The sequence below is a fragment of the Salvelinus sp. IW2-2015 genome, linkage group LG1 (assembly GCF_002910315.2).
Source record: "Salvelinus sp. IW2-2015 linkage group LG1, ASM291031v2, whole genome shotgun sequence".
Classification (NCBI taxonomy): domain Eukaryota; kingdom Metazoa; phylum Chordata; class Actinopteri; order Salmoniformes; family Salmonidae; genus Salvelinus; species Salvelinus sp. IW2-2015.
Window position 1 is genome coordinate 53,959,612 of NC_036838.1, and position 14,428 is coordinate 53,974,039.

General features: G+C 43.4%; 1 protein-coding gene across 1 annotated transcript in view; it reads left to right on the plus strand.

The window, feature by feature from the left end:
- The window catches only part of cacna2d2a (calcium channel, voltage-dependent, alpha 2/delta subunit 2a), a 320,922-nt gene that overhangs the window by 301,436 nt on the left and 5,058 nt on the right, over positions 1–14,428 (plus strand). Inside the window, 9 exon segments of the mRNA XM_070445771.1 lie at positions 1,095–1,191; positions 1,286–1,333; positions 4,661–4,732; positions 4,827–4,979; positions 5,577–5,629; positions 6,725–6,780; positions 6,903–7,026; positions 13,410–13,519; positions 14,311–14,396. Of these exon segments, the coding sequence (XP_070301872.1) occupies positions 1,095–1,191; positions 1,286–1,333; positions 4,661–4,732; positions 4,827–4,979; positions 5,577–5,629; positions 6,725–6,780; positions 6,903–7,026; positions 13,410–13,519; positions 14,311–14,396 (799 nt within the window).

The window sequence follows — 14,428 nt, forward strand, 5'->3', positions numbered from 1 at the left end:
CAGTTTCCCTCCTCCCTACCTCCTCCCTCCCTCCTCCTCCTCCTCCCTCTTCCTCCCCCCTCTCTCCTTAGCCTCCTCCTCCATCCCTCCATCCCTCCCTTCCATCCCCATCTCCTCTCCTCCATCCCATCTCCTGCCTCCCCCTTCCCTTCCTCCTCTCCTCCCTCCCTCCATCCCTCCCTCATTCTCTCCTTCTCGCCAGAGTGATGATGAGCTGCGGAACCCAAGAAGGAAGCCGACACCACTAGAGATCCCTAAGGCTCACACTGATCAGTGGAGATCACATGTGGGAGGGAAACCATCAAACCGTAGGTTGAGCCAGCCGCACCGCATCCGGGAATCGGGAAGCCTGGGGGGAGGGAAGGTTTCATTAGCATTGTTGGAGTGTAGCACATGGGAATGTGTAAAACTTACTCCTACAGCCTGAAGGTGTCCCCCTTGCACCACGCATAGCTAACGTTTCGCCGTGGCGCCAACTGGTAAAAACATTTCAGAGGGGATCACGTGTGCTTGGCAAGGCAGAGGCGGCTCCTGAGTCGTGCCAGATATTAGCCAATCGGGAGGAAGTGGTACTTGCTAGCAAGCAGCTGTGACGTCCTTTACAAGGCATGTGATGTATGGTTAGTTACTCTACTGGCTAGTATGGACTAGTCATGATTGTTAATCCACTGCAGGATTTAGAGATCTTGAATTTGATCACCTCTGTTGTCGCAGAGAACTTTCTTGGCACAGCAGGAAATGTAATTGTAGTGTATTCGAGTGTAAAAAGGCTTTAAAGTCACTGGTTAAATTTCAGACTAACGAAAAATATATCAACACCGACAAAAATGTCCCATTTAATTATAATTCCACATACTAATTCACATTTCCTGTTGACTGCAGGATTTATTATCAGCTTAAATTAAAGAGAAGTACAAATCTGAAGTAGGAATTTGAGGGAAATATATTCTCACGATAGAGGAAAATGATCTGCGCTCTTTCTCTTCTCGGCTCTGTCTTCTCTTCTCTCTCCTCTTCCCCCCCCCCCCCCTTCTCTCTCATTCTTTGGGTATATCTCAATTTCTCTCCCTGTGATGACTAGTGTTGGAGTAAAGCTGGTATCTGGATCTTGAGGCCTGGGTGGACAAATTCAAGATCCTGGCTAGCAACCAAACAAGTCCAACAAGTGACAACCGCCAAGTCCAACAAACGGTAACAAACATAAGGACAACCAGGAATTAAACCCACACACAAACATATGCAAATTGTTTTTTGCTTATCGTTGATGATTATTTGTTTTTGATAGTGTGGACCAACCAGTGGCTGTGAGATGGACTGTGAAGCCAACAGCGAAGTAAGATAAAGAATAATCAGTGGTGTAGTGGAGGATATACGCAGGTATATGCCGAATACCCACTTATTTTTCAGTGGGCATTGCGTATACTCACTTCTTAATCCCCAGGATGCTTATCAAAGTAGTGTAGTGTAGGTATACGCCGTATCAATTAATAATGCTGTAGTTGATAAACTATTATTTCTTCACATTTTCAGTGCAGCATTGTGCACACGGCACTAGGCCTAGAACGGTGTGAATGTTCCAAAATGCAATTTGTGTGAAAACACCATTCTAAAATGCGCCCGCACATGCGATCGGTTTCATGGACAGAGATGGAAATATTCCTTAGAAATGTTGAGAGGGGAGATCTAAAGATGCAACAACTATCATGGGTTGCTAATATGACTAGGATAATGCCTTAAAATAATAGCCTCCAACATCCAGGTTTCAAACAATTAAGGAACAGTTAATAGATAGTGATGCCTATGATAGGCCTAGGTTATCAGGAATCGACGTATGACCCAGATGCAGACACGTCGAATTGACAATGGTTTAATGTTCCAACAGGGGCAGGCAAGAGACAGGTCAAGGCAGGTAGGGGTCAGTAAACCAGAGGTGGGGCAACGGTACCGGACGGCAGGCAGGCTCAGGCTCAGGGTAGGCAGGGGTCAGTAAACCAGAGGTGGGGCAACGATACCGGACGGCAGGCAGGCTCAGGCTCAGGGTAGGCAGAGGTCAAACAATCCAGAGGTGGGGCAACGGTACCGGACGGCAGGCAGGCTCTGGGTAGGCAGAGGTCAATAATCCAGAGGTGGGGCAAAGGTACAGGTTGGCAGGCAGGCTCAGGGTCAGGGGCAGGCAGAGTGGTCAGGCAGGCGGGCTCAGAGTCAGGATAGGCAAGGGTCAAAACCAGGAGGGAGAGAAAAAGAGAGACTGGGAAAAGCAGGAACTGAGAACAAAAACGCTGGTTGACTTGACAAACAAGACGAACGGGCAACAGGTATAGAGTTGAAGTCTCGAAGTTTACATACACCTTAGCCAAAAACATTTAAACTCCGTTTTTCACAACTCCTGATATTTAATCCTAGTAAAAATTCCCTGTCTTYGGTCAGTTAGGATCACCACTTCATTTWAAGAATGTAGTAGAATAATAGTAAAGAGAATGATTTATTTCAGCTTTTATTTCACATTTATTTCACATTCCCAGTGGGTCAGAAGTTTACATACACTCAATTAGTATTTGGTAGCATTGTCTTTAAATTGTTTAACTTGGGTCAAACGTTTCGGGTAGCCTTCCACAAGCTTCCCACAATAAGTTGGGTGAATTTTGGCCCATTCCTCCTGACAGAGCTGGTGTAACTGAGCCAGATTTGTAGGCCTCCTTGCTCGCACACGCTTTTTCAGTTCTGCCCACAAATTTTCTATGGGATTGAGGTCAGGGCTTTGTGATGGCCACTCCAATACCTTGACTTTATTGTCCTTAGCCATTTGCCACAACTTTGGAAGTATGCTTGGGTCATTGTCCATTTGGAAGACCCATTTGCGACCAAGCTTTAACTTCCTGACTGATGTCTTGAGATGTTGCTTCAATATATCCACATCATTTTCCTCCCTCATGATGCCATCTATTTTGTGAATTGCACCAATCCCTCCTGCAGCAAAGCACCCCACAACATGATGCTGCCACCCCCGTGCTTCACGGTTGGGATGGTTTTCTTCGGCTTGCAAGCCTCCCCTTTTTCCTCCAAACACAACGATGGTCATTATGGCCAAACAGTTCTATTTTTGTTCATCAACAAACAGAGGACATTTTTCCAAAAAGTATGATCTTTGTCCCCTTGTGCAGTTGCAAACCATAGTCTAGCTTTTTTATGGCGGTTTGGAGCAGTTGCTTCTTCCTTGCTGAGCGGCCTTTCGGGTTATGTCGATATAGGACTCGTTTTACTGTGGATATAGATACTTTTGTACCCGTTTCCTCCAGCGTCTTCACAAGGTCCTTTGCTGTTGTTCTGGATTGATTTGCACTTTCACACCAAAGTCCGTTCATCTCTAGGAGACAGAACACGTCTCCTCCCTGAGCGGGCCATGGTGTTTATAATCCTGATTACTATTGTTTGTACAGATGAAAAGTGGTACCTTCAGGTGTTTGGAAATTGCTCCTAAGGATGAACCAGACTTGGGGAGGTCTACAATTCTTTTTCTGAGGTCTTGGTTGATTTCTTTTGATTTTCCCATGATGTCAAGCAAAGAGGCACTGAGTTTGAAGGTATGCCTTGAAGTACATCCACAGGTACACTCCAATTGACTCAAATTATGTAAATTAGCCAATAGGATGGTTCTTAAGCCGTGACATCATCTTCTGGGAATTTTCCAAGCTGTTTAAAGGCACAGTCAATTTAGTGTATGTAAACTTCTGACCCACTGGAATTGTGATACAGTAATTAAATAAATAATCGGTCTGTAAACAATTGTTGGAAAAATGACTTGTGTCATGCACAAAGTAGATGTCCTAACCGACTTGCCAAAACTATAGTTTGTTAACAAGACATTTTTGGAGTGGTTGAAAAAGTGTATGTGAACTTCCGACTTCAACTGTAAATACACAGGGGATAATGGGGAAGATGGGCGACACCTGGAGGGGGGTGGAGACAATCACAAGGACAGGTGAAACAGATCAAGGTTTGATAAACTGTCTTCTAGTAGATGGAAAGGCTTTCCAAAAAACCTTCTCAATTAAATGATAACTAGCCTATGTCTACTTGGCAGAATTATATCATAATTATTTGCATCAATCCAGTGGCCATTTGTTTTACAAACTCCATCTTAAATGCTACAGAAACACCACTAACCAAACAACAGTGCTAGGTGCCTGGCACTTGAATTTAAGGGTAACACCATTTTTCCTAGACCTCGAAATTGGTCTCATGGTTTAAGKATTGTTTTGGACTTAGAACATCAAATGTTCTTGTTCTTGTTTTTCTATTAAAAAAGTGTGACTTAATTGACTCAGTTGACAGCCTGATGTACAGTATCTGTTTCAATGGTAGGACTACTATTAGCCTGCTTGCACAGTACATTTTGGTTTGGCCTGACTGTGAAAGATCAATATGGGATTTTTCAATGTTTCTCATATAATTCTTTGCACACGGTGGGTCGTTTGGGAATTTCTTTGCAAAATTTGAGTATACTCACTTCTCCAGGCATCACTACACCACTGTGAACAATGCTACTATCATGTTTTCAATGGTACTATATGCATGAAGCTAAGACATAGTTGAGAGTTAAACAGACTAACAGTTGGGGTCTCATGTCGTCATGGTTGTCCATCTGCGCCTGTCCACACAGGACCTTCTTTGTTACCTGGTGGATGACGGTGGTTTCCTGATCATGTCCAATCAGAAGGATCACTGGAACAAGGTGACATGTTCTGACAGTTACTACAAAGCTTTATTGAACCCAGTCTATCCTTGACTTAGGGGCATGTTGTATAATTKTTTCCTCTCTTCCACAGATTGGCATGTTCTTCAGTGAGGTGGATCCCTACCTGATGCATGCTCTCTACAACAACTCCTTTTACAACCGGAAGCAGTCCTTTGACTACCAGTCTGTGTGTGACCCCGTGCCAAGCAGCAACACCGGGGCTGCACCAAGAGGAGTCTTTGTGGTAAGGACTTCACATATTCAACAATGAAAGACACGGCTATCGGGCCTCCCGAGTGGCGCAGCGGTCTAAGGCACTGCATCTAAGGCACTGCACCGGGTTTGATCCCGGGCTGTATCACAACCGGCCTTAATCAGGAGTCCCCTAGGGCGGCGCACAATTGGCCCAGCGTCGTCCAGGTTAGGGGAGGGTTCGGCCAGGGGCGCTTTACTTGGTTCATTGCGCTCTAGTGACTCCTTGTGGTGGGCCGGGCGCCTGCAGGCTGACTGCGTTCATCAGTTGAACAGTGTTTCCTCCGACACATTGGTGCAGCTGGCTTACGGGTTAAGCGTGCGGGTGTTAAGAAGCTTGGTTTGGCAGGTCATGTTTCGGAGGATGCATGACTCGACCTTCGCCTCCCGAGCCTGTTGGGGAGTTGCAGCGATGAGACAAGAACAAAATTGGGGAGAAAAGGGGGGTAAAATACAAAAAAATACAAAATAAATAAGACACGGCTATCACCCTTCTGTAATAATGAATGCTTGATAGCTAGCTAATTTAAAATGGAGAACAGGCAATGTCCTTGTGTTTATGTGTCCCCTTCTTTCTCTGTCCCATCAGCCCACCATTGCAGACTTTGTGAACCTGGCCTGGTGGTCATCAGCAGCTGCCTGGTAAGACCAGAGAATACAAGAATACTGTTGCCTGAAACACACACTACTTAAACAGAGCCACATATTTGCACTACCAACATCCTTTAACCTCTCTGGGATATGTGGGACGGTAGCGTCCCACCTGGCCAACATCCAGCGAGAATGCCAAATTCAAATAAATTACTATAAAAATTAAACTTTCATGAAATCACACATTCAATATACCAAATTAAAGRTATGCTTTACGGCAAAAAGCAAACAATGCTATTATCTGAGGATAGCACCCCAGCTAACAATCACAGACCATCAAATTTCAACCATCCCGGCGCGACACAAAACGCAGAAATAAAGATATAATTCATGCCTTACCTTTGACGAGCTTCTTCTGTTGGCACTCCAATATGTCCCATAAACATCACAAATGGTCCTTTTGTTCGATTAATTCCGTCGATATATATCCAAAATGTCCATTTATTTGGCGCGTTTGATCCAGAAAAACACCGGTTTCAACTTGCACAACGTGACTACAAAATATCTCAAAAGTTACCTGTAAGCTTTGTCCAAACATTTCTAACTACTTTTGAAATACAACTTTAGGTATTTTTTAACGTAAATAATCGATAAAATTGAAGACGGGATGATCTGTGTTCAATACCGGAGGAAAACAATGTGTAGCATGCTTTCTGGTCACGCGCCTCTAACAAACAGTACACTTCACTGGAGCCTCATTCTGAACATGGCTACTTCTTCAATTCTCAAAGGAAAAACCTCAACCAATTTCTAAAGACTGTTGACATCCAGTGTAAGCGATAGGAACTGCAGGAAGGTCCCTTAGAAATCTGGATTCCCAATGAAATCCCATTGAAAAGAGAGTGACCTCAAAAAACAAAAAATCTGAATGGTTTGTCCTCGGGGTTTCGCCTGCCAAATAAGTTCTGTTATACTCAGACATGATTCAAACAGTTTTAGAAGAGTGTTTTCTATCCAATACTAATAATAATATGCATATATTAGCATCTGGGACTGAGTAGGAGGCAGTATAGGACGCTTTTCATCCAAACGTGAAAATGCTGCCCCCTATCCTAGAGAAGTTAAACAATCTCCCTTTCCACCCAGGTCCCTATTTCAGCAGCTGCTATATGGAATGGCCTACCACAGTTGGTTTGTCACAGGTGAGTACAAAGTCGAGATATTGTGGTTTCTGTTTTTTTATGAAGGACAGTGATTGCAACACTGTACTAGTTATTATCTGTGTCCACATCAATATGTATTTGTCTATGTCTGTGTGTTGTAGATGAGGTAGAGGCAGAGGGGATGGACTCCAGAGAGACCAGCTGTGTGACGATACAGACTCAGTTCTACTTCACTAACATCAACAGCTCCTATGACATCCTGCAAGACTGTGGCAACTGCTCCAGGTAGCTTTTACTCTCCACGTACAACTCATACAAACATACAACATACAGTGCAGAAAGTATTCAGACCCATTGACTTTTTACACATTTTGTTACGTTACAGCATTATTCTAAAATAGATTAAATAGCTTTTTTCCCTCGTCAATCTCCACACAATACCCCATAATGACAAAGCAAAAACTGGATTTTATAAATGTTTGCAAATGTATAAAAAATTTAAAGATATGAAATAACACTTTTACATAAGTAATCAGACTGTTTACTCAGTACTCTGTTGAAGCACCTTTGGCAGCAATTACAACCTCAAGTCTTCTTGGTATGACGTTACAAGCTTGGCACACCTGTATTTGGGGAGTTTCTCCAATTCTCTCTGCAGATCCTCTCACTCTGTCAGGTTGGATGGGGAGCGTTGCTGCAAAGCTATTTTCCGGTCTCTCCAGAGATGTTCGATCGGGTTCACTCCTGCGTATGTGAATTGATTGCCCACCCATCTATCTTCAGAGCTCGTACTGTTYGGTGACCTAAACTGGGATATGCTTAATGCCCTCAATCTCACACAAATGATCAATGAACCTACCAGGTACAACCCCAAATCTGTAAACACGGGCACCCTCATAGATATCATCCTAACCAACCTGCCCTCTTAATACACCTCTGCTGTCTTCAACCAGGATCTCAGCGATCACTGCCTCATTGCCTGCGTCCGTAATGGGTCTGCGGTCAAACGACCACCCCTTCATCACTGACAAACGTTCCCTAAAACACTTCAGCGAGCAGGCCTTTCTAATCGACCTGGTCCGGGTATCCTGGAAGGATATTGACCTCATTCCGTCAGTAGAGGATGCCTGGTTATTCTTTAAAAGTGCTTTCCTCACCATCTTAAATAAGCATGCCCCATTAAAAAAATGTTGAACCAGGAACAGACATAGCCCTTGGTTCACTCCAGATCTGACTGCCCTTGACCAGCACAAAAACATCCTGTGGCGTACTGCATTAGCATCGAATATCCCCCACGATTTGCAACTTTTCAGGGAAGTTAGGAACCAATATACACAGGCAGTTAGGAAAGCAAAGGCTAGTTTTTTCAAGCAGAAATGTGCATCCTGTAGCACAAACGCCAAAAGTTCTGGGATACTGTAAAGTCCATGGAGAATAAGAGCACCTCCTCCCAGCTGCCCACTGCACTGAGGCTAGGAAACACTGTCACCACTGATAAATCCATGATAATTGGGAATTTCAATAAGCATTTTTCTACGGCTGGCCATGCTTTCCACCTGGCTACCCCTACCCCGGTCAAGAGCCCTGCACCCCCCACAGCAACTTGCCCAAGCCTCCCCCATTTCTGCTTCACCCAAAACCAGATAGCTGATGTTCTAAAATAGTTGCAAAATCTGGACCCCTACAAATCAGCTGGGCTAGACAATCTGGACCCTCTCTTTCTAAAATTATCCGCCGCAATTGTTGCAACCCCTATTACTAGCCTGTTCAACCTCTCTTTTGTATCGTCTGAGATACCCAAAGATTGGAAAGCTGCCGCGGTCATCCCCCTCTTCAAAGGGGGAGACACTCTAGACTCAAACTGTTACAGAGCTATATCTATCCTACCCTGCCTTTCTAAGGTCTTCGAAAGCCAAGTTAACAAATAGATCACCGACCATTTCGAATCCCACCATACCTTCTCCGCTATGCAATCTGGTTTCCGAGCTGGTCATGGGTGTACCTCAGCCACGCTCAAGGTCCTAAACGATATCATAACCGCCATCAATAAAAGACAATACTGCAGCCGTATTCATCAACCTGGCCAAGGCTTTCGACTCTGTCAATCACCACATTCTTATCGGCAGACTCAACAGCCTTGGTTTCTCAAATGACTGCCTCACCTGGTTCACCAACTACTTCTTAGACAGAGTTTTCTTTGTGTCAAATCAGAAGGCCTGTTGTACGGACCTCTGGCAGTCTCTATGGGGGTGCCACAGGGTTCAATTCTCGGGCTGACTCTTTTCTCTGTATACATCAATGATGTCGCTCTTGCTGCTGGTGATTCTCTGACCCACCTCTTCGCAGACGACACCATTCTGTATACTTCTGGCCCTTCTTTGGACACTGTGTTAATTAACTATACTCCAGATGAGCTTCAATGCCATACAACTCTCCTTCCGTGGCCTCCAACTGCTCTTAAATGCAAGCTAAACTAAATGCATGCTCTTCAACCGATCGCTGCCCACACCTGCCCGCCCGTCCAGCATCACTACTCTGGACGGTTCTGACTTAGAATATGTGGGCAATTACAAATACCTAGGTGTCTAGTTAGACTGTAAACTTTCCTTCCAGACTCACATTAATCATCTCCAATCCAAAATTAAATCTAGAATCGGCTTCCTATTTCGCAACCAAGCATCCTTCACTCATGCTGCCGAACATAACCTCGTAAAACTGACTATCCTGCCGATCCTTGACTTCGGCGATGTCATTTATAAAATAGCCTCCAACCCTCTACTCAGCAAATTGGATACAGTCTATCACAGTGCCATCCATTTTGTCACCAAAGCCCCATATACTACCCACCACTGTGACTTGTATGCTCTCGTTGGCTGGCCCTCACTTCATATTCATCGTCAAACCCAATGGCTCCAGGTCATCTTTAAGTCTTTGCTAGGTAAAACCCCGCCTTATCTCAGCTCACTGGTCACCATAGCAGCACCCCCACCGTAGCACGCGCTCCAGCAGGTATATTTCACTGGTCACCCCCAAAGCCTATTCCTCCTTTGGCCGCCTTTCCTTCCAGTTCTCTGCTGCCAATGCCTGGAACGAATTGCAAAAATCACTGAAGCTGGAGCCTCATATCTCCCTCAATAACTTTAAGCATCAGCTGTCAGAGCAGCTCACAGATCACTGCACCTGTACATAGCCCATCTGTAAATAGCCCATCCAACTACCTCATCCCCATATATATATTTTTTTATTGCTCCTTTGCACCCCAGTATCTCTACTTGCACATTCATCTTTCACTCCAGTGTTAATTTGCTAAATTGTAATTACTTCGCCACTACYGCCTATTTATTGCCTTAACTCCCTAATCTTACCTCATTTGCACACACTGTATATCTATTTTTTCTATTGTGTTATTGACTGTCCGTTTGTTCATTCCATGTGTAACTCTGTGTTGTTGTTTGTGTTTTGCACTCCTTTGCTTTATCTTGGCCAGGTTGCAGTTGTAAATGAGAACTTGTTCTCAACTGGCCTACCTGGTTAAATAAAGTTGAAATAAAATAAAAAGTAAAAAAATTGTCTTGGCTGTGTGCTTAGGGTCATTGTCCTGTTGGAAGCTGAACCTTCGCCCCAGTCTTAGGTCCTGAGCGCTCTGGAGCAGGTTTTCATCAAACCTGCTCTGTACTTTGCTCCATTCATATTTTCCTCGATCCTGACTAGTCACCCAGTCCCTGCTGCTGAAAAACATCCTCACAGCATGATGTTTCCACCCCCATGCTTTACCGTAGGGATGGTGCCAGGTTTCCTCCAAGCGTGTGTGGTGGTTAATTTCTTTACTATCAAATGAGGAGAGACAAACTTATCACACAAGTCAGAGTTATACTTAAACTAAATCTTTATTCACTTATTAATAAGTGAGCAGGTTAACTTCTTATGGGCAGGTGGGACGGTAGCATCCCACCTGGCCAACATCCGGTGAAATTGCAGAGCGCGAAATTCAAACTACAGTATTATAAATATTTAACGTTCATAAAATCACAAGTGTATTACCTCAAAATAAAGCATAACTTCTTGGTAATCCAGCCACGGTGTCGGATTTCAAAAAGGCTTTACGGCGAAAGCAAACCATGCGATTATCTGAGGACAGCGCCCCGCATACAAACACATGGAAAACATATTTCAACCAGGCAGGTGCGACACYAAAGTCAGAAATAGCGATATAAAAAATGCCTTACCTTTGATGATCTTCTTCTGTTGGCACTCCAAAAGGTCCCAGTTACATCACAAATGGTCCTTTTGTTCAATAATGTCCTTCTTTATATCCATAAAAACTCAGTTTAGCTGGTGTGCTTCAGTCAACAATCCACTCAGTTTCCCTCCATCAAAATGCATACAAAATGAATCCCAAACGTTACTAATAAACTTTTCCAAACAAATCAATCAACGTTTATAATTAAACCTTAGGTACCCTAATACGCAAATAAATGATCAAATTTAAGACAGAGAATCGTTATTGTCTTTACCGGAGAAAAATACCAAAGAACGCGCTCTCTTCCACACGCTTGGAAACACTACAGCCAAAATGGGAGCCACCTAGAAAACTACAATTTCTGGCTCATTTTTCTGAAACTCTTTCTAAAGACTGTTGCCATCTAGTGGAAGCCCTATGAACTGCAATCTGGGAGGACTTGGCCTTATAATTAAAGTGATAGCCATTGAAAATAGAGGTAGGCTGAATTTTCTTTTTMGGGGGGGGGGGGTGGTTTGTCCTCAGGGTTTTACTTGCCATATCAGTTCTATTATACTCACAGACATAATTTTAACAGTTTGATGAGACCAGGTGAGAAACAAACACAGGTGAAATCAATGAACAAAAATGAAAGACAGGGCTACATTCTAGAACACAAAGAAACAGGGCTATGTTCAAGAACACAAAGGAAAAGAACAAGGTTGACTAAGAAAAGAAAAGCAGAACCTTACAATGCTATGGAATGCAGTCTCTTTAGGTTTATCACCCAAAGACATCGTAAATCTTCTGTCAGTGTAAATCTCCCAGAGGCCCATCCTCAGTAGAACACACACAGATGAGTGTTCTAACAACCCCTTATTATGTTGCATAAAACAACCATTTGATGCAATAACAGTATTATAACATAATCTTGTCATTTCTCTCACACGTGACGTTTGGCATTCAGGCCAAAGAGTTCAATCTTGGTTTCATCAGACCAGAGAATCTTGTTTCTCATAGTCAGAGTCCTTTTGTTGCCTTTTGGCAAACTCAAAGTGGGCTGTCATGTGCCTTTTACTGAGGAGTGGCTTCTGTCTGGCCACTCTACCATAAAGGCCTGATTGGTGGAGTGCTGCAGAGATGGTTGTCCTTCTGGAAGGTTCTCCCATCTCCATAGAGGAACTCTGGAGCTCAGTCAGAGTGACCATTGGGTTCTTGGGTTCCATTGGGTTCTCCCTGACCAAGGACCTTCTCCCCCGATTGCTCAGTTTGGCCAGGCGGCCAGCTCTAGGAAGAGTCTTGGTGGTTCAGTACTTCTTCGACTTAAGAATGATGGAGGCCACAGTGATCTTGGGGACCTTCAATGCTGTAGAAATGTTTGGTACCCTTCCCAGATCTGTGCCTCGACATAATCCTGTCTCTGAGCTCTATGGACAATTCCTTCGACCTCATGGCCTGGTTTTTGTTCGGACATGCACTGTCAACTGTGGGACCTTATATAGACAGGTTGTGCCTTTCCAAATCATGTCCAATCAATTGAATTTACCACAGGTGGACTCCAATCAAGTTGTTTAACCATCTTAAGGATGATCAATGGAAACAGGATGCACCAGAGCTCAATTTTCTTTTCACAGCAAAAGGTCTGAATACTTATGTAAATGCATTTTTTTATTTAATAAAGCAAACCTAAAAAAAAAAGTTTTTTGCTTTGTCATTATGGGGTATTGTGTGTAGATCAATGAATAAGAATAAGACTGTAATGTAACAAAAAGTGGGGGAAATCAAGGGGTCTGAACACTCCGAATGCACTGTAGTTCATGGAAAATGCAGTTGAGTAATAGTCCTGCAGCATTTCCTAAACTCGGTACTGGGGACTGCAAGGTGATTACGTTTTGGGTTTTGCGCTAGCACTGCACAGCTGATTCAAATAATCAACTAATCATCAAGCTTTGATAATTTGAATCAGCTGCGTAGTGTTAGGGCAAAACCAAAATGTGCACCCCTTGGGGTCACGAGTTTGGTAAACGCTGCCTCAATTAATCTAAAAGTTTATGAAATTCCATCAGAAGTACTGAAATAGTAACCTCATTAAGTTAAATGAGCCTAGTAAAACGATCTCATGGAGCTGATCCAACAGTGAACAAATCTGTCATATACAATTGTAGGATCTTAATTTGATCACTCTTTTGTTGCTGAGAATTTTCCTGCATCTTTCGTGATTTGCATAAATTCACTGAAAACCTACACTAACACAAAGATATAAAAACAGTATTACACTTTTCATGTAGCCTACTTTTGGCCAGCTAATAGCCTAATCACCAATCAAGCAACATAATAGACTAAACATACAAATCGTTTTSCTGCAGAATTATTTTGCTTCGACAATATAGGTCAAATTAAGATCCTACACTTGTAAGAGTTTGTTGACTCAGTCTCTCTTTGTGTGTAGGCTGATCCATGCCAAGAGGTTAAACAACACCAACCTGCTGTTTGTGGTGGCAGAGAAGATGCCCTGCAACACCTGTGAGGTGGAGAAACTGTCCCAGGCGGAGACAGAGTGTATCCTTGCCAACACATACACACATGCTGTTGGGAGTCTTCTCCGCTCATTCGTTTATCTCTTTGTCGACTTGTTTATAAGAGTGGCTTTTCACATTCAACTGACTGGTGCTAATGTCAAACCATTTAAATTTGGGTTCGGTCCAGTTCACCCCTTGATGACTATTCTAACTAAAGCATCTGTATGTTGTGTTTATCGTTGTGTTACATTTTTTTATGGCATAAACTTGTGGGAGAGGAAGCTATAGGGGCGGGTGTGTGTAAACACATGGAGACTTGGAGAGTGACTATATACAGTMGGGAGAACAAGTAGTTGATACACTGCCGATTTTGCAGGTTTTCCTACTTACAAAGAAATTAAACCAAGCTCTCTGGTCTTGGCCATTGTGGAGAGGTTGGAGTCTGTTTGATTGAGTGTGTGGACAGGTGTCTTTTATACAGGTAACGAGTTCAAACAGGTGCAGTTAATACAGGTAATGAGTGGAGAACAGGAGGGCTTCTTAGAGAAAAACTAACAGGTCTGTGAGAGCCGGAATTCTTACTGGTTGGTAGGTGATCAAATACTTATGTCATGCAATAAAATGCAAATTAATTACTTAAAAATCATACAATGTGATTTTCTGGATTTTTGTTTTAGATTCKMTCTCTCACAGTTGAAGTGTACCTATGATAAAAATTACAGACCTCTACATGCTTTGTAAGTAGGAAAACCTGCAAAATCGGCAGTGTATCAAATACTTGTTCTCCTCACTGAAAGGTAGTGTGAGTCATTCCTTAACCACGCCTTCCAGTCAAGGAGGATAACCCATCATGTGAGGACATGAGTGCAGCGAGGTATCGAAAAGGGCCCGCTGTGTGCTACGACTACAATCTTTCTGTAAGACTTACAACTGACTCTACAACTCAGCA